Below are 18,473 nucleotides of genomic sequence, written 5' to 3'. Positions count from 1 at the left end.
TTTGCTACTCAAAATGTGGACCAGCATCATCAGCATCACCTCTTGGGAGCTTGTTAGTGTAGAATCTCAGGCCCCACGCCAGACCTGCTGAGTCAGAATCTGCATTTTAACAAGAAGCACTGCTCCATTTTTAATGAAAGAGGCTTCCCTTACCTCTAGGTTTATTTATTTATTTGTTTGTTTGCTTGTTTATTTATTTAGGCTATGTTGGGTCTTCGTTGCTGCGAGCAGACTTTCTCTAGTTGTGGCGAGTGGGAGCTACTCTTTCTTGTGCATGGGCTTCTCATCGCGGTGGCTTCTCTTGTTGTGGAACATGGGTTCTAGGTGCGTGGGCTTCAGTAGTTGTGGCTCGCAGGCTCTAGAGCACAGGATCAGCAGCTGTGGCGCACGGGCTTAGTTGCTCCACGGCATGTGGGATCTTCCCGGACCAGGGCTCGAACCTGTGTCCCCAGCTTTGGCAGGCAGATTCTTAACCATGGCGCCACCAGGGAAGTTCCAACCTCTAGGTTTATACTTCACTATGCTTCAGGAAAAAATTAAACCTCTAAGAAGAGCTTGTTAGTTTAAAAAAAATTTGATCATATGGAAGGGAAATAATTTGGGCCTTATTGATACTTTCATCATCCAGCAGTATGAAGTCTTCTGGTTGAAGAGTTGACACAATCTTGTGCCTTTGCTCTCTTCACTTTAGCAATGGAGATTTTTCCTACCTGGTTTTGGGAACTAGGAAGTGTATCACGCAAACCCTTGTAAAGTGGCTCTTCGTGCTTTTGGAACTCACTATTGTGTCCTTCTCCCTCTAATAGTATTACCTCTCCCATATCTGAGCATATTTGAGCATCTGTTCTTGAATCTTCTTAACTTACCATCTCATATGAATAACTTGGTTTTGTTTTGAGAAGTTCAGTATTTATAGAGTGTCAAAAATAATATCAAAGCTGTTTGAAAGACAAGCATACATCTGCAAGTACTTAAAGCTTTACCTTGTGTTCCCTTCTTATCTTTTCCTTGGGTATACATGTTATTTATTTAGGTATGTTCAGTAGACATACAGTTTTGTGCCTACCCCCATAAACTTTCTAATGCTGCTACAATATAAATTACACTTAGGTTGTTTCTAGTCTTTTTACTCTGCTTTACTCAACATCTTTAGTTACCTTTTGTTATTTTATGTTTTTCTTAAGACTGTATTTCTAGACACAAATTGAATTTACAGTCCGTTGTCGTTACTAGTTGTATAGTCACAGCAAACACTGAAATGGTGAACACTGAATCATTGCTCTTTGGAAACACATAAGGTTAGATACCTGCAAGGGATTCTCTGATCCCAACATTTTTATCAACTGATTAATACATAACCTTGGTTTTTAGAAGTTACTTCTGAGTAATTTGCTACTAATAATAGTTAAAATACTAAAACTTGTTAATTAATTACATGTATATATATTGGAGTTGGCCAAAAATGTCGTTCGGGTTTTTCGTAACATCTTACGGAAAAACCCGAACAAACTTTTTGGCCAACTCAATAGTAATATATTTAGGGTGATTTCAAGATTAGTCCTATAATACTGTTGTCAGCATTCTCCAGTTGTATTCCAGTATATTTTGAGTTAGTGTGCCAAGAACTGCTTGTAACTCTGAGCTTTTATTTTATATGTACATGCGTTTATCCATTTTGCTTTAGTTGCTAATGGGTCTTAGTTTCCACTTAGTAGATTTAAGTTCGCCTTTTATCTTAAAATGTATAATATAAAAAGCTGATTTGGGAGTTTTCTTATTTTACTGTAATTCTTTAGGTGATATATCAGTTATGTGCATGCTCTGATACATCTGGTCCTACTATGAGATACTTGAGAACCAGCCAGGACTTCTTATTTTCTCAGTTGCAACATTTACCATTTTCTAACAAAGGTAGGACATTATTTTCCCTTATTATTAAAACAAATCTGTAAAGTATGTGTTGAGTGATTTTAATTTCATAACAGTTGGGGGTAGCAGTTTTAGAATTTGTGGAATTCTTTTCTCATTTTATTACTTTGCTTCTGTGTTCCTTTGGGTTGCTTTTTAATTTGTGCTTGAGAAACCTGATGTTTTAACTGCCAGCATAAAATTATTTAAAAATAGCCTGTTAAGGATGGAATTTGATCCTTTAACTAACAAATACAATTTTAAAATTGTGTTGAAGGGATAAGAAAATATTTAAGAAGATTTTGGAAATTTAGATTTTTTGAGCGAAATTGTTTCATAAAAATCTGTTTTACTTTTGTTTCTTGTGTATATATTGAAACCAATTCAGGTCTTGAAATGAAAAATAGAAAACTAATTACAATGGAAACTATTTATAACTTTAGTTTATTGGCCTGATCAACACAGTTATCCCAGGCTACCTATGTTTTATAGGATTCTATTTTATATAATTTTCTTTTTGATCAAGTTATAAGTTTTCTGAGTTCATATTATATCCAGTAGTGGTTTTATTGAGTTTTTTTAAAGTTTATTTTGCATCATCTTTATGTTTTAGGAAATTTAGGCTCACAAATTTCATAATAAATTTCCATTACGAGTAATTATCAGCTTCTATTTACTTTTTAGAGTATGGTGTGAGAGACTGTTGGGAATTACCTAGTGGCAGAAAATTTTCACTTCATTTTTGTAATAAGTGTATTTTATTTTTAGCCCTAAGATTTTGTTTATAAGAAGGTTTTTAAGAAACCCTTTTTAATTCCTAATTAAAAAAAACAGTTAATATCTTGCCTATTATGCTTTCTACTTTTAAAAAATTGATCTAGCTTTGCTTGTAATCATTATTACTAGCAGTAGTAGTAGTGTTCGGTGAATTTTATATTTATAAAACTGTCATAATTTAGGACTTCAAAGCCAGGCATATTGAAATAATATTGGATTCAAAAACTTATATTGTATAAGAGATTCCCAGTCCTAATTATATATTAGACCAAATGTCCTTCATAATCTCAAGACATCATAAAATTATGCAATTTAGATTTATTTTAGTTTTAAAAAATGTATTTGTTTTCTGAAATAAGAATCAAATTTTATGATAGTGGTTTTTTTTAACAAGTTAAATATTTGAGAATTACTTGGGTTTTTATTTTCATGATTCAAGGATTTATTAAGTCATACATGCAAAACATACTGCTAATCGCATTAGCAAAAGATCAATGTAAAAACACTCCACCATTCTGCAACTGTCAGCTTAAACAGTTTTGTTCTAGTGGTTGAAAGGTCCAAGCTCATATTCTTGCCAGTGGGTAAGTTGTGCAGAACTTCGTTAGCATGAGCACAGGGTTGACAGAAGCTCACAGACCCCAAGGAACATCGTTGGCGCAAGGACAAGGAAGCGTGTGTGCACTCAGTGAGGCAGGCGGTGGGGGGTCAGTGTTATTAGTCCAGGTGCAGTGTCGGTGATCTGGCAAGGTTTACAGTTTAAGAATATCTAAAGTATTTTAAAAACTGAAAAGCTGCCACACATGATTTTTATACCTAGTTACTAGAAGACCAAGGAAAGCACTTACTGGCTTTGAATAAAGTAACATGAAAACAGGAATGCACTTTTACTAATCTACAAAAAAAATTTTTTCTAATGCATATTCAGAAAGATTTTATCATACAAGGAGGCATATTGCTCATTAAGAAGGGATTCTAGGGGCTTCCCTGGTGGTGCAGTAGTTAAGAGTCCACCTGCCAATGCAGGGGACACGGGTTCAAGCCCTGGTCTGGGAAGATCCCACGTGCCACAGAGCAACTAAGCCTGTGCTCCACGACTACTGAGCCTGCACTCTAGAGCCCATAAGCCACAACTCTGGGCCCGCGTGCCTACAGCCCATGCTCCGCAATGGGAGAAGCCACTGCAATGAGAAGCCCACGCACCGCAACAAAGAGTAGCTCCCACTCGCCGCAACTATAGAAAGCCCGCGAGTAGCAATGAAGACCCAGTGCAGCCAAAAATAAATAAATAAAATAAATAAATTTGTAAAAAAAAAAAGGCCGGAGGGGGGAGTTCTATAAGAAAAGCACTTACTAAGTTTGCAACTATGAGCATGACCAGGTCAAAGATGCATTAAATGCCCAATTTCAGGAGGGGTAGGCAGGTTTAAGGAAAAGGAAAAGCTTAAGAAAACACTTACTGATAATACTGACCTTTCTTCATCATCTACTGCATTTGACAGAAATTAACCTTTTAAAACTTTTACCTGTGACACTTTTAATAGTTTAATTATTACGTACACAATGTAGTGTAAATTTCCATATTTTGTTAAAATACTGTCTTCATCCTCTGATCACAAGTGTTCCACCCACCTCACCCAGTGCACCCACGGCCAGAGCAGAATGCTTCATCGGAGGCAGCACGGTAGTAAGAGCTCTGTTCAAAATCTCACAAAAGCTAATACGCTAATTTGTTCTAAAAATCTCACTATTAAAAAGATTGATCCAAAGAGCTGAGCTGTTACATTCATTCATTATGATGTAAAGTACAATGTTAGGTAGTGAACACAGGCTGGTAAATCAGGATGCATTAAATGACAACATTTCAGGAAGGAGGCTGTACTGCTCTTCACGTCTGAAACTCATTAGCGAGCGTCTGCATCTCCTGCTTCAGAAGCTACAGTCTCTTCCAAACAACGGTCTTTAAACAGTAGTGGTTAGTGTTCTTAGACCAGCAGTGCAACTTAGTTCACAAGGTATTTTGGCAACTCTTAATCTGAGCAAGAATAGGGGCTTTGAAAAATAAGGCTTTAAAGAAGCTTGTCATTTTAGGGCTAAACTTTAATAGAATGTGAAAGTTTGAACTCTTACACTTTAAACAGACAAAACCTGGAAATTACTGATTGGTTCAAAATGGTTTTATGGAAAAACTAATCTGTAACAAAAACTTGGCATTGAGTGCAAAGTCTCCACCGTTTGAGCAAAGTGTGCAAAGGGTCCTGGGGGACGGGACAGGCAGGAGGGGCCCAGACATTCACAACAGCAGGCATTTTCTCTTTCTCTGCTTGACGGGAGGTGGGCAGAGAACTGCCCAGATAGCTTCATCAAAAACTGTCTTGAGGCCTCGCCGCGTGAGCGCCGAGCACTCTCAGCATTTGATGGCACCGATCTCCTTGGCCGTGGCCAAGGCCTGTGGGTAGGTGATGGGTGTCAGCTTCTTCTCCTTCAGTTTCTCAATCGTGTCTTTATCATCCTTCAGATCAAGTTTTGTCCCCACTAGGATGATAGGAGTGTTGGGACAGTGGTGTCACACTTCAGGGTACCACTTTGCATGAACATTTTCAAACGATGCAGGACTCACAAGAGAAAAACAAATTAAGAATCCATCTGTTTGCGGATAGGATAGGGGACGTAATAGGTCATAATCATCTTGTCCACCTGTATCCCACAAGCCCAAATTCACCAGTTTTCCATCCGCCATAACATTGGCAGAATAGTTGTCAAAGACAGTGGGGTATACTCTCCAGGAAAGGCGTTGGTCGTGTAACTGATGAGGAGGCAAGCTTTACCTACAGCGCCGTCTCCCGCCACCACACACTTGATGGCCTGCATATGGTATGGTAGACTCAGAATCCTCTATGTCTGTGTGAAATTGTTCTGCTGACAGAAACTTGATTCTCTTGTCCTTCAGTTGCTTTTGCTCACCTTTCATACACATATACTAGTTTATTTTTCTCCCTTGGCCTCTGTTTTTTTTCTTTTTTAATTTTCTAGAGTGATAAATTATTATGGTGCCAATTTTCATAAAATATTGACTATGTTACATGGGAAAATATCTGGTGAGTTACGGGTTTTAGGTCTGTTCTGATCTTGTGTTATTATACTGGGAAACTAAACATTCATGTTTCAATTCCAGAATATGAAATATCTATGCTGAACCAAATGTCATGGCTGATGAAGACTGCCTCGATAGAACTAAGGGTGACTTCTCTGAATCGCCAACGGTCACACACCCAGAGGCTCCTTCACCTCCTACTGGATGACATGCCAGTGAAACCATACTCAGGTGAACATGTGTTGGCATTTATATTATTATGCTGCTGACTGGTCTGTGTGAATGCAAGCACAAATCTGAATCTTACGGTTAGTATGTGATTGTAGGCCAAACAAGTTCTTTCTGCCTTTAGAATTCTTTCCTTAAAACACAAAATCACCCATAATTGCAATTTTATTGTTGTTTGGAGCATTCATATTTTGCTCTATTCGTAGATACAGATACACAGTGGAGTTTGTCACACTGAGCCAGCATGACCCAAGATATTCTAATACGTATTTTACATGCAAATTAAGCATAAGCTTTTCTAATCATCTCACTGGCATGATTGGGTCCTGCCTCTTTTGAAGTTCTGATTATGCTCTCTACAATTGTGAAGTGGATCTCATAGAGACGGAAAGAATTAGATGAATGTTGTTGATAAGTCCTCATCATCTTTGCATTTTAATTATCCATTTGCAAGGGGCTCTTTGACCTAGAAACAGTGACATAGAAATAAAATACCTTGTGTTTGTTATTTCCAAATAAATTTTATGAGTGTGTTGTTCTTTTTCTGATATGTTATTATTGATGCTCCAACAGATGGGGAAGGAGGAATAGAAGATGAAAACAGGTCTGTGTCTGGGTTCCTGCACTTTGATACTGCTACAAAAGGTAAAGCCCTTTGAATTTGTAATAAATTTGTATATACATATATATTTAATTGCATAAAATTTCAAGAGGTAATTAATGCCTGTATCTGCAAATTCTGAACTGATGTAGAAAAGCTCTATAAAGGATTGTTTGTCATCAAAAAAATTTTTTTTATAACTAAGATGATAGGATGGGAAAACAATATTTTTGCAAATGAATGTACTAGAAATAAAATCCATTTTAGATTTCAACACAGTCTTCAATTTCCAGACTGATGTCCTTTCTGAACATTGCACTGTCTTTGAGGGTGAGCTGAGTGTGGTGGTTAGCTCTTCTCTTCAGTGTTCCAAGTGAAATAGAACTACGTTTTATTATTTCTAGTACGTCGAAAAATCCTCAGTATTCTCGACTCCATTGACTTCAGTCAGGAGATCCCTGAGCCTTTGCAATTGGACTTCTTTGATCGGGCCCAGATTGAACAAGTTATTGCTAACTGTGAACACAAGAATTTACGGGGACAGACAGTCTGCAATGTCAAGGTGAGCGTTGCTTTAGAGCATGTGCAGTATCAAGTAGTTCAGACTTTGAGTCGTTAAGGAAAAAATAACTTTTTATTTTCTAATAGAGATATTGGTTTATTGGACTGGTTTTCACTTTTCAAACAGGCAGGAAAGAAAACTGAATAGGCCACACTAATTTTGCCTCCATAAAAGGTTCCCTATCACCTTCCTCTTAGTAGTCATGCTACCCAGCTATAACAATGGAGTGGTTTTACCCATTTAACTCTCTACCAGGTAAATGGTAATCACCTCACTAGTAGGAAGAAGCTATCCCGTGCAGTTCCACTAACTTTCCTGCCACAGACGCTCTTTGGTATCACTGTCCGACATGTGAGGGATATACTGTTTTTTTTTTTTTTTTTTTTTTTTTTTTTTTTTTTTTTTTTTGCGGTATGCGGGCCTCTCACTGTTGTGGCCTCTCCCGTTGCGGAGCACAGGCTCCGGACGCACAGGCCCAGCGGCCATGGCTCACGGGCTCAGTTGCGCCGCGGCATGTGGGATCTTCCCGGACCAGGGCACGAACCCGTGTCTCCTGCATCGGCAGGCGGATTCTCAACCACTGCGCCACCAGGGAAGCCCGGATATACTGTTTTTGACAGAAACTTGGACAGTGCCACTATTAGATTATATGTAAAGGTATCTGAAACTTTTCCGTCTAGGGCAGTTTAGAGTAATTGCTAGGTTATTGTTCTACCAGTGTCTGAAATGGTCTTATTTTTCTCTCATTTCTCAATTATATAGCTTCTTCATAGAGTTCTTGTAGCCGAAGTAAATGCCCTTCAGGGTATGGCAGCCATAGGACAGAGACCTCTACTGATGGAGGTAAGCCCTGTTGAGTATATGTTAGTTTTAACCTTTTAACTACTTAACTACTTAAATTGCCAGTTAGAAGACAAAACAGTGAATTGACTTCTAGTTCATTATTAGTAAACTATTTAAAAGTTAAATTTTAATGGTATCTTCCACTTTTGACTTGTGACTGAAGTTAGTGTCTGGATGCCAGAACAAATAACATCTTTTCTGCTAAGCTAGTTGAGGATTTTATAACCTTTTCATATTGTGTAATAGAGTTCAGTTGCTCCCTACCAGCAAGGAAGGAGTCATTTATCACCACAAATGGGGAGATACGGATAAGAGAGCAGGTGGGAAGAACCACATTCATGGAAACACAGTTGGTGAGGTCAAAGCAAGAGGGAAAGAAATAAAAGACACATCAAGGAAACATGCCATTGAATTTGGGTTTTAGGGAACTCTAGTGTTCTGGAGTAAGTATAACTAGACAGTTGCAAGAAAAAAGAAGATGGCATTAAAAACTCATTTCCACCCACATCACCTCTGCCCTCTGCCTTACACACACATGCGCGTGTGCGTGCACACACACACAGCCTTATTTGTTATTTTTCATAGCTCTGGCTACCAGTATAATGTGAAAAGTTATCTGCTGACTTGAAAGCATGTGGAAGGTTTCCGGAGTATTCTATAAATGTTTTTAGATTAACTGACAGTGTTAAAAATAGGAACCTGTTGGTTAAAAGACATTATTTGCCTATGTGTTAACCTTGCAATTCAATTTCTGCGGCTGTAGGAAATCAGCACTATACTTCAGTACGTGGTTGGAAGAAACAAATTGTTGCAGTGTCTTCATGCAAAACGGCATGCTCTGGAGTCATGGAGGCAGCTGGTAGAAATTATACTGACAGCTTGCCCTCAGGACCTCATTCAGGCAGAGGATCGACAACTGATTATTCGTGATATTTTACAAGATGTGCATGATAAGGTGACATGCTTCATAAGTTCCTTTATACTGCCAAACGAATATTTATATCATTTAAACATACAGTTTGCCACTCCTTTTTTCCCATTTTCCATTTGGTGTAAATAGAGTTGTGCAGTGCCAGTGTTAAGACTTTCCTTGAGAAAGGTATTAACTCTGTACAGTAATGATTCTCAACCAGAGTGTGTATCAGAATTTTCTAGGAAGCTTTTTAAAAACCTACATGACACATCTTACCCTAGACCTGCTGAATGGGAGACTCTAGTGGTGAGGCCATTACGTTAATTTCCATGAAAAACCTCTAGGGAATTCTGATAGGGCTCCCTTCTGGTTAAGAACACATTACCCAGCATTCTATTTTAATTGCTTTTTGTGTATTAGCTTTTACTGTCTTTGAACGATACAATTCCATTCCCATATTCTTACGGTAATTGAAAAGCTAAATGTGTAAGACATGTTAATGGCTGTAGCTGAAAGCAGGGTGCTCACTCTGATTTGTCTTTCTGCTTCAAGATACTGGATGACGAAGCAGCACAGGAGTTAATGCCAGTGGTAGCAGGTGCTGTGTTCACCCTGACTGCTCACCTAAGCCAAGCCGTTCGCACAGAACAGAAGCAACCAGTAGTCTTGGGACCCGGAGAGGCTCATTATGCTTTTGTGCTTGATAACTCTTTCACCTCACCTCCGCCTGCAGAGAATGCAGTGGTGGGGTTTGCTTCTATTGGAGATTCTTCGCTTCATATCATATTGAAGAAACTGTTAGACTTCATCTTGAAGACAGGTTTTTTCATCTAAATTTTCTATAACTTACAACTTCTGTATTTGTTTTAACTTAATTTGAAAAAAGGTTTTTACGCTACTATATTTTCCTAGGTGGCGGATTCCAGCGAGTGAGGACACACCTGTATGGCTCTCTGCTTTATTACTTACAGATTGCCCAGAGACCAGATGAACCAGACACCTTACAAGCAGGTAGAATTAGATTTCTGTCTTTTCTGTTTTTAGAAATTGGTTACTTTAAATTTAACCAAAAAAAATCACCTTTTCATCTTTTGGCTCAGCAAAGCTATAATAAATGAGTCTTTATGGAATCAAAGTGCTTGCTCCAAAGTCAAGGAAGAATGTTTAGTTTTCTAAAATTGTGACAATAGTACAAAAGTAATGTAAACACAGACCCTCAAATACTACTTTAGCTTATATATTTTTGTAACTCTGCTCACCTCTGGTCCCATTGAACAAAGCATACAGTACATATCTTTTAAAATAGCTCTGTTATTCCATAGTATAGAAGTACCATTTGTTTAACCATTTGCCTTATTCATAAGTGTTTAAATTGTGTCTAATTTTTTACTCTCACAAAAAAGCTGCATCAAATATTCTTTTATATGCCTGTATATTTCTCAAGAAGGATACTTCATGGTGGAATTTCCATGTGAAAGAGGGTGCACATTTTCATTTTAATAGATTCTACCAAATGGCCTTCTACCAGTTTAAATTCTCATCAGTAGCTTACATGTCTTTTTGTACTAATGTGAAGTTTTTCTTGGATAAATTCCAAGGAGTAGAATTTCATGGTCAAAAGATCTGTGTATTTAAAACAATGATAAATCAACTTTGTAAACTATAGTTATCTTTTTTTTTTTTTTGGCTGTGCTGCTCAGCTTGTGGGATCTTAGTTCCCCAAGCAGGGACTGAACCCAGGGCATCGGCAGGGAGAGCGCAGAGTCCTAACCACTGGACTGAGAAAGAATTCCCATATAGTTAGTATTTTTAAATAAGAGTTAATAATATGGATTCTTTCATCGCCAAATATGGAAAATATTTTTAACTATTCAGGAGACCAGCATATAATACTCTTTGCCAGAATTACTCTGCTATTTAAGAACTTGTCATAAGTACCTTCTCCTAATGGGCTCCTTGTGCTTTCTGAGAACCTTAATGAGTATTTGTTATTTTGTACACAGATTCTTTTTTTTTTTTTTTTTTTTTTTTTTAATAAATTTATCTGTTTTTGGCTGCGTTGGGTCTTTGTTGCTGCGCGTGGGCTTTCTCTAGTTGCGGCAAGTGGGGGCTACTCTTTTTCGCGGTGTGCGGGCTTCTCATTGTGATGGCTTCTCTCGTTGCGGAGCATGGGCTCTAGGCACGCGGGCTTCAGTACTTGTGGCATGCGGGCTCTAGAGCGCAGGCTCAGTAGTTGTGGTTCACAGGTTTAGTTGTTCCGCGGCATGTGGTATCTTCCCGGACAAGGGCTCGAACCCATGTCCCCTGCATTGGCAGGCGGAGTCTTAACCATTACACCACCAGGGAAGTACTGAACACAGATTCTTAAAAACCACTCTGTGTGTAAGACGTAGATTATCTCATATTATTCATTACTGGCTATATATTTTTGTGTAATATCTCCCTTAGAATGGAATAACAGCCAAATGACATATTTATAGGAATTTCCTACCAGCATAAATAATGCACAAAAATATTTTTAAGGTCGTTAAAAATAATAGTTCAGAGAAACTTTTTAAACAAATAGGAGCTTTTTTTTTTTTTTTTTTTTTTTTTTTTCCCTTTTGTGGTACGCGGGCCTCTCACTGCTGTGGCCTCTCCCGTTGCAGAGCACAGGCTCCGGACGCGCAGGCCCAGCGGCCATGGCTCACGGGCCCAGCCACTCCGCGACATGTGGGATCTTCCCGGACTGGGGCACAAACCCGTGTCCCCTGCATCGGCGGGCGGGCTCTCAACCACTGCGCCACCAGGGAACCCCAATAGGGGCTTTTTTTAAGAGAGATAATCCGCCAACACACCTCCCCCATTTTCCTCTTCACTAAAAAATTTTTTTAACGTTGTAGTTGAATTGGCAAAATCACCACTTAACCACTAGGTGGCGCTCTACAACGTGCTTTATAAGAAGTCATTATCAAGATGTGGTAAAAGCAGTGTGACCATAAAAGAAGATTCTACTTTTTTAAAATAAAAAATCTGTTTTCTTTTTATTATTATTATTAATTTTTATTATTTTCGTTGTTCTGGGTCTTAGTTGTAGCTCGCTGGCTCCTTAGTTGTGGCATGCATGTGAGATCTTCCCAGACCAGGGCACGAACCCGTGTCCCCTGCATCGGCAGGCGGATTCTCAACCACTGCGCCACCAGGGAAGCCTTTCAGCATATTTTTAATCAGTTAATGTTTTCAATAAAGTTTATAAAGCCAACCTATAAAGTTATGCTAACACCTCAGTGTAGAGGATATAGTGCATCCTCCTTAATTTTATTTCTGTGAGATTAGCCCTGTTTGAATATTTTGTTGTAATTTCAGTAAAGTGGATTATATTGCTTTTAAAACAGACTCATTTTTAACTTTCCATTTTCTAGGAGCTTATCATTCAACTTTAATTTATAGTTAATTGATATAGCTGTATGGAAGATGTCAGTTTGAATTCTTAATTTTAAAATTGTTTAAATTGTAATTTTAAGCACTTTTATTATAAGTTTTTCTCATATGTTCTATTTTCTTCTAAACTGGCTTTTCTTTTTAAGTTTGACAAGTTAATGGTATTTGGTAGTATCTTTTATTTATAAATAAGAATTAGGAATTATAATAAGAATGAGGAACTTTCTGCTCTGCTCATAATTCTTCTGGGCTATTGCAACTTTTGATCAAGAATATTCCTGTTGTTCTTTGTTTATGAAACCATAATATCCAATCATATTTTAAAAAGAGATTAGAAACTATCATGACATTTTGGTTAAAGCCAGCCATCTTTTTTTATTGATTTAAATCTTCCCTTTTCTCTCTAGTATTTTATCAGCTTTTCCTGCCTCATTAAGTAACATTTTAAATACCTGTATGGATTTTGCCACTTATGGATATACCATATTTATTTAGCCTACCCATTTTTGGACATTTAGATTATTTCCCCTTTTTACAGTATAAACAAAAATCAGTAATCATTTGGTGGTTGATTATTTTTAGTTGTTCCAGGAAACAGGAAACATTAATTGGGTTCTTGCTTTAATAAAATCTTTTATTCTAGTAAAAATGGCAATATATGTGTTTATAAAACAATAAGCCTTAAATTGGATGATATAGACCAGATGCCAGTAAGCTTTTTCTGTACAGGGCCAGATAATAACTAATTCAGGCTTTGCAAGCCATATGTTCTCTGTTGCAACTACTCAACTCTGCCATTATTGTGTAAAAGAAGCCAGAGACGTATGCTATGTCGCATTAAAATTTTATTTACAAAAACAAGTGGGAGATCACATTTTGCCCACGAGCCTTAGTTTGCCAACCCCCAGTATAAATTACAAGTTTTATGAGTTAAGAAGAGAAAGGAAATCAAGAGTTTTGCTGGACTTTTCTGGTGGGGTTGCATTTATTTATTTATTTTTATTTTTTTGTGGTACGCGGACCTCTCACTGTTGTGGCCTCTCCCGTTGTGGAGCACAGGCTCCGGACAAGCAGGCTCAGCAGCCATGGATCACGGGCCCAGCCGCTCCGCGGCATGTGAGATCTTCCCGGACCTGGGCACGACCCCGTGTCCCCTGCAAAGGCAGGCGGACTCTCAACCACTGTGCCACCAGGGAAGCCCCGTGGGGTTGCATTTACATAAGAATGTTTGAACTAAGAACTTCATGGCTAAAAAATGTTAAACCTGTAAAGTAGTGGCTTTCAGACTTTTGTCCAAAGCCTTTATTCAGATAATTTTGTGGCAATCCTATGCGTAAAACTGAAGAGGAGATGCCATAGCTCCTCAGGCTGGGTTCCTGAAAACCCACCCACCGTGGTTCCGCACCCTGAGAGCATCTGGTGGCATCCCTGGAGCAAAGTTTCTAAACTTGCCTTTAAGCTGTCAATCAATCAGTAATTAATATTTGAGCTTCTACTATGTGCTAGACACTGTGCTAAATTCTGGAGAAACAGTGGTAGACAAGACAGAATCCCGTTGTTAATAAGCTTATATTTGATGTGAGGAGACAGAGGTACAAGCATGGAAACTAAAAAATAACATAATTTGAGTAAATCTGATGAATAAGTACTGTGGAGAAGATAAAATAGTACTGTGATATATTGTGTGGGGGGTGGGAGGAGGAGGGAAGCTGGATGTAGTTGAGGAAGTGATATTTGATAGAGGCTGGAATGATGAGGAGGAGGCAGTCATGCTAAGATCTGGGGAAGAATATAAAGAACAGCTAGTGCGAAGATCCTGAGACTGAAGGAGGTGCTGAATTTGAGGGCTAGTGTGGCGGCAGCATTGGGGTGGAGGTGGAGAGTGGAGGCAGGTGAAATAGAAGTAGATGGGACCAGGTGACCGAAGGAAGTGACACGGTTGAGAAAATTAATAATCTCATACCCTGCTTTGACACTATTGGAAATTAAATATGACAAATAAAATCAAAGTAGTGGTAAAGATATTTTAGGGGAAAAATATCATTAAAACTCTGAAGGTTTGGGACTTCCCTGGTGGTGGTCCAGTGGCTAAGGTCCCATGCTCCCAATGCAGGGGGCCTGGGTTCAATCCCTGGTCAAGGCACTAGATCCCACATGTCGCAACTGAAGATCCTGCATGTCACAACTAAGACCCGGCATAGCCAAATAAATTAAAAAAAAAAACACAACTCTGAAGGTTTGACTGCTGCAAACTTTATAGTGGAATATAGGCCACATTGTGTGTTACTTTTATTTTTCATGGTTAAACTTGCTTTGTTTTGTCCTCCATTCTGATCACCCTGTCTTGAGAATCTTTCCTCAGTTTAAAAACTGCTACCATTGACATATATACACTACCGAATGTAAAATAGTTAGCTAGTGGGAAGCAGCTGCATAGCACAGAGAGATCAGCTCGGTGCTTTGTGACCACCTAGAGGGGTGGGATAAGGAGGGTGGGAGGGAGACGCAAGAGGGAGGGGATATGGGGATATATGTATATGTATAGCTGATTCACTTTGTTATAAAGCAGAAACCAACACACCATTTGTAAAGCAATTATATTCTAATAAAGATGTTAAAAAAAACAAACTGCTTCCATGTACTAGTTGGGGAAAAGTCATAAGGTTAGTTTCAAATACAGATTATTGCTTTATGTAGTGTATTTATGAAACTTTTCTAAAAGGTTTACAGGAATCTATGTAAAGCATATGATCCTATCTTTAATTATCAGTGTTCCTTGAATTAAATTAAATTTAATTAATTGAAATTATCTTCATAATGAGTATACCTTTTCTTTTCAGTAAATATTTCTTTATTTTTTATTTTTTTTAACATGTTTATTGGAGTGTAATTGCTTTACAATGGTGTGTTAGTTTCTGCTTTACAACAAAGTGAATCAGCTATACGTATACATATACATATATCCCCCTGTCTCCTCCCTCTTGCGTCTCCCTCCCACCCTGCCTATCCCACCCCTCTAGGTGGTCACAAACCACCTAGCTGATCTCCCTGTGCCATGCGGCTGCTTCCCACTAGCTATCCACCCTACGTTTGGTAGTGTATATATGTCCATGAAATAAATATTTCAATTAAAAAATATAAAAGATCTGTTTGTTGGAAGCAGATCTTTGTCTACTTTGTACCTGCTCCTTTGTAGCCAAACTCTCATAGATCTCAATAAAAGATAAAACCATATTGATTAGTGGAGTAAATACAGGAATGTTTCTCCTGGGGTTTCATAATTCATTTTGATTTCTTTAAGGATAGTTCATCCTTTTCCAAATACCATTGTTATCTCAGTGTACATGCATGGAATAGTGCATTGTGTTCTTAAAGTTTACCTGCCTAGACTCATTGGTTGATGGGTCTTTGTGTGCAGGCAATAATGGAAGGATTTTTCTGTTGTCGTCATGTATGAAGTGTAATTACTCAGTTACCAAACTGCTTTTTGCTGGAGTGTTTTATATATCTTCTATTGTAACCCTTTAGCCAAGAAAACCATGTGGGAAAGGCTGACCGCCCCCGAAGATGTGTTTAGTAAATTACAGCGAGAAAACATAGCCATCATTGAGAGCTATGGTGCTGCCCTTATGGAAGTGGTCTGTCGAGATGCTTGTGATGGTCATGAGATTGGAAGGGTACAGTAACTCCTGCTTAGTATTATAATTGGATAGATATTTTGACTTATTAAGGCATAAACTGGATCAGCTTTTCAAATGTATGTTATATATTGGGAATTATTTTCTATAATATATTTTAGTGAATTTTCTTATTGACTATAATTTGGAATTTCTGTTTTGTTCATTCGTATGTTTTGTTTACCTACGTTCAGAATCCTTTATTAGTTCAGACTGTACCCTCAGAATAATCTTTTTTGCTAATTTTGAGATTTGCCTTACATTGGTAGAAATTAACCAGCAGAGATGCTGGCTAATCAAGATCTTGGCATAAGAGAATGCTGGATACATAGCTTTTATACTGAATGTATCTTTCTCTGCTTTTTCAAGGAGTATTTGCATTTATATATCTTTAAAATATTATGTCATACTGGTGATAATATAGTGAGAAGATAATTCCCTGCTGGTGGAAAATTACATAGAATCTGCATCATGTAGTATGCTCTCAATTATGTTAAAAAATATTTGGGAAGACATAGAACAAAGTAATCTGTGTTTATCAGATAATGTATTTTCTGTATAGTTTTCTGTTTTCTACAAGGAATATGTGAAACTTTACAATTAGTGGGGGGAAAAGCTATTTTTAAAAATCCCTTTCCTCCAGCAAGTAATGTTTAGATTTTGCTAAAATATATTTAATGCCATTATTTTAATGTGTTAGGTTTTGTTTCAGAAATATAACTTTACCCTGAAATTTTTTCTTTTATTAATAAATCAAGATTCTGGATACATAACATACATTTTTCTCAAAAAAAAAAAGAGAGAGAGAATTGTATTGTAGGCAACCATTCTCCTTGTAAGAAAACTTTTAAACATTTCCAGATAAAGGGAGTTACTGTTGTTGATTTTGGTAGCCATCTCCACATTTTGGATTTTGATCTGTTCTTCCATCAGATGCTGGCACTGGCTCTACTTGATCGGATTGTCTCTGTAGATAAGCAGCAGCAGTGGCTTCTGTATCTTTCTAACAGTGGCTATTTGAAGGTGCTTGTGGACAGCTTGGTAGAAGATGACTGTACTTTGCAGAGCTTACTCACTCCACAGCCTCCCCTTTTAAAAGCCCTTTATACTTATGAATCCAAAATGGTAAGGCTTTATATTCACTTGAAGTTAGATCAACAGGTCATTTCCTCTTGGGGTTAAGGATATATTAAAGAAAATTAACGTGGCCTACATTTTGCATGTTTCTATCAAACAAACTGTAATCATTTCTAAGGAGTTTTAAATTGGGGAACATGTGCTAGAACTGTATCTTCTGACCATGCCAAAGTTGAGTTGAAATGATCCTAAGAGGGTTAGTTGGGTACTGAGACTGCTGCTTACTCACTTTGATTGCTGGTGGTGGCAAAGCGACATGACACCCAGTGGTCTATGAGGAGAAGAGTGGGAAAAAATATCCTTCCGCAATGAAAATCAGACTGTTAGTTGCTTGTTGAAATTCCAATGTAGATGTGCTAGTTCTACTTTAAACACAGGATTTTTCAATACAGTATATATAATTCATTTCCTTTCCTCCAAATCTGTTTTAATTTCTGTTTCCTCCTGCTTAAAAATACCACAAATGTCACAATAAGAGAAGCACTATAGTCTTAGATTCTTCATTAATTCTGTTTTCCCTCCCTTCATTTATTCAACAAGTATTTATTAAATATCTGTTACATGCCAGGTATGGCACTAGGTAGTAGAGATACAGCTGTGAGCAAAACAATCTTCCCTGCCCTCCATAAGCCCACATGATGATTTAGTGAATGCTTAATCCATGCAAGGCGTATGTAGCACTTCAGATATGCTGTGCCATTTAGTCCTCATAAAAATCCTATGGTTAATGTGGTATAATATGCCCCTTCCTAGCTAGCTCAGAATTTCTCTTCACCAATGATTACAGATCAGAAATGTGCTATGAGAAAGTCTCATTTTAATCTGAGACCCTTGGCTATGATCTCTGTACTGATGACTTTTGTTTCATAACTTCTTAGGCATTTCTCACAAGAGTGGCCAAGATACAACAGGGCGCTTTAGAGCTGCTGAGGTCTGGGGTGATTGTGAGGCTGGCACAATGCCAAGTCTATGACATGCGCCCAGAAATGGACCCACAGGGGTAAGCATCCATATCAATTTCTTTTTTTTTTTTATGGTTTTTAAAAATTTTTTTTAAATTTTATTTTATGTATTTTTTTATACAGCAGGTTCTTATTAGTCATCTATTTTATACACATCATTATATACATGTCAATCCCAATCGCCCAATTCATCACACCACCATCCCCACCCCCCCACCGCTTTTTTAAAAGTTACCAGTAAAGGATTATTAAGGAAAAAGAAATTTCAGGAGTTGCCCTGGTGGCGCAATGGTTGAGAGTCCGCCTGCCAATGCAGGGGACATGGGTTCGTGTCCCGGTCTGGGAAGATCC

General features: G+C 37.9%; 1 protein-coding gene and 1 pseudogene across 3 annotated transcripts in view; one reads left to right on the top strand and one right to left on the bottom strand.

Annotated features, from left to right (window-relative positions):
• The window catches only part of NUP205 (nucleoporin 205), an 88,196-nt gene that overhangs the window by 45,830 nt on the left and 23,893 nt on the right, over nt 1-18,473 (top strand). For all 3 annotated transcript variants that reach the window (XM_059073821.2, XM_067042074.1, XM_067042075.1), the window contains exons 23-33: nt 1,797-1,911; nt 5,861-6,010; nt 6,581-6,652; nt 7,013-7,170; nt 7,933-8,013; nt 8,777-8,968; nt 9,479-9,746; nt 9,839-9,937; nt 15,875-16,023; nt 16,957-17,148; nt 18,039-18,160. In XM_059073821.2, coding sequence (XP_058929804.1) covers nt 1,797-1,911; nt 5,861-6,010; nt 6,581-6,652; nt 7,013-7,170; nt 7,933-8,013; nt 8,777-8,968; nt 9,479-9,746; nt 9,839-9,937; nt 15,875-16,023; nt 16,957-17,148; nt 18,039-18,160 — 1,598 coding nt within the window. The remainder of the gene's footprint in view (nt 1-1,796; nt 1,912-5,860; nt 6,011-6,580; nt 6,653-7,012; nt 7,171-7,932; nt 8,014-8,776; nt 8,969-9,478; nt 9,747-9,838; nt 9,938-15,874; nt 16,024-16,956; nt 17,149-18,038; nt 18,161-18,473) is intronic.
• LOC131762326 (ras-related C3 botulinum toxin substrate 1 pseudogene) lies at nt 4,979-5,556 on the bottom strand (annotated as a pseudogene).

Source organism: Kogia breviceps, chromosome 9 (genome assembly GCF_026419965.1).
Source record: "Kogia breviceps isolate mKogBre1 chromosome 9, mKogBre1 haplotype 1, whole genome shotgun sequence".
Taxonomy (NCBI): domain Eukaryota; kingdom Metazoa; phylum Chordata; class Mammalia; order Artiodactyla; family Physeteridae; genus Kogia; species Kogia breviceps.
Note: the sequence above shows the minus strand (reverse complement) of the source record. Positions and strands in the feature narration are given on the sequence as shown.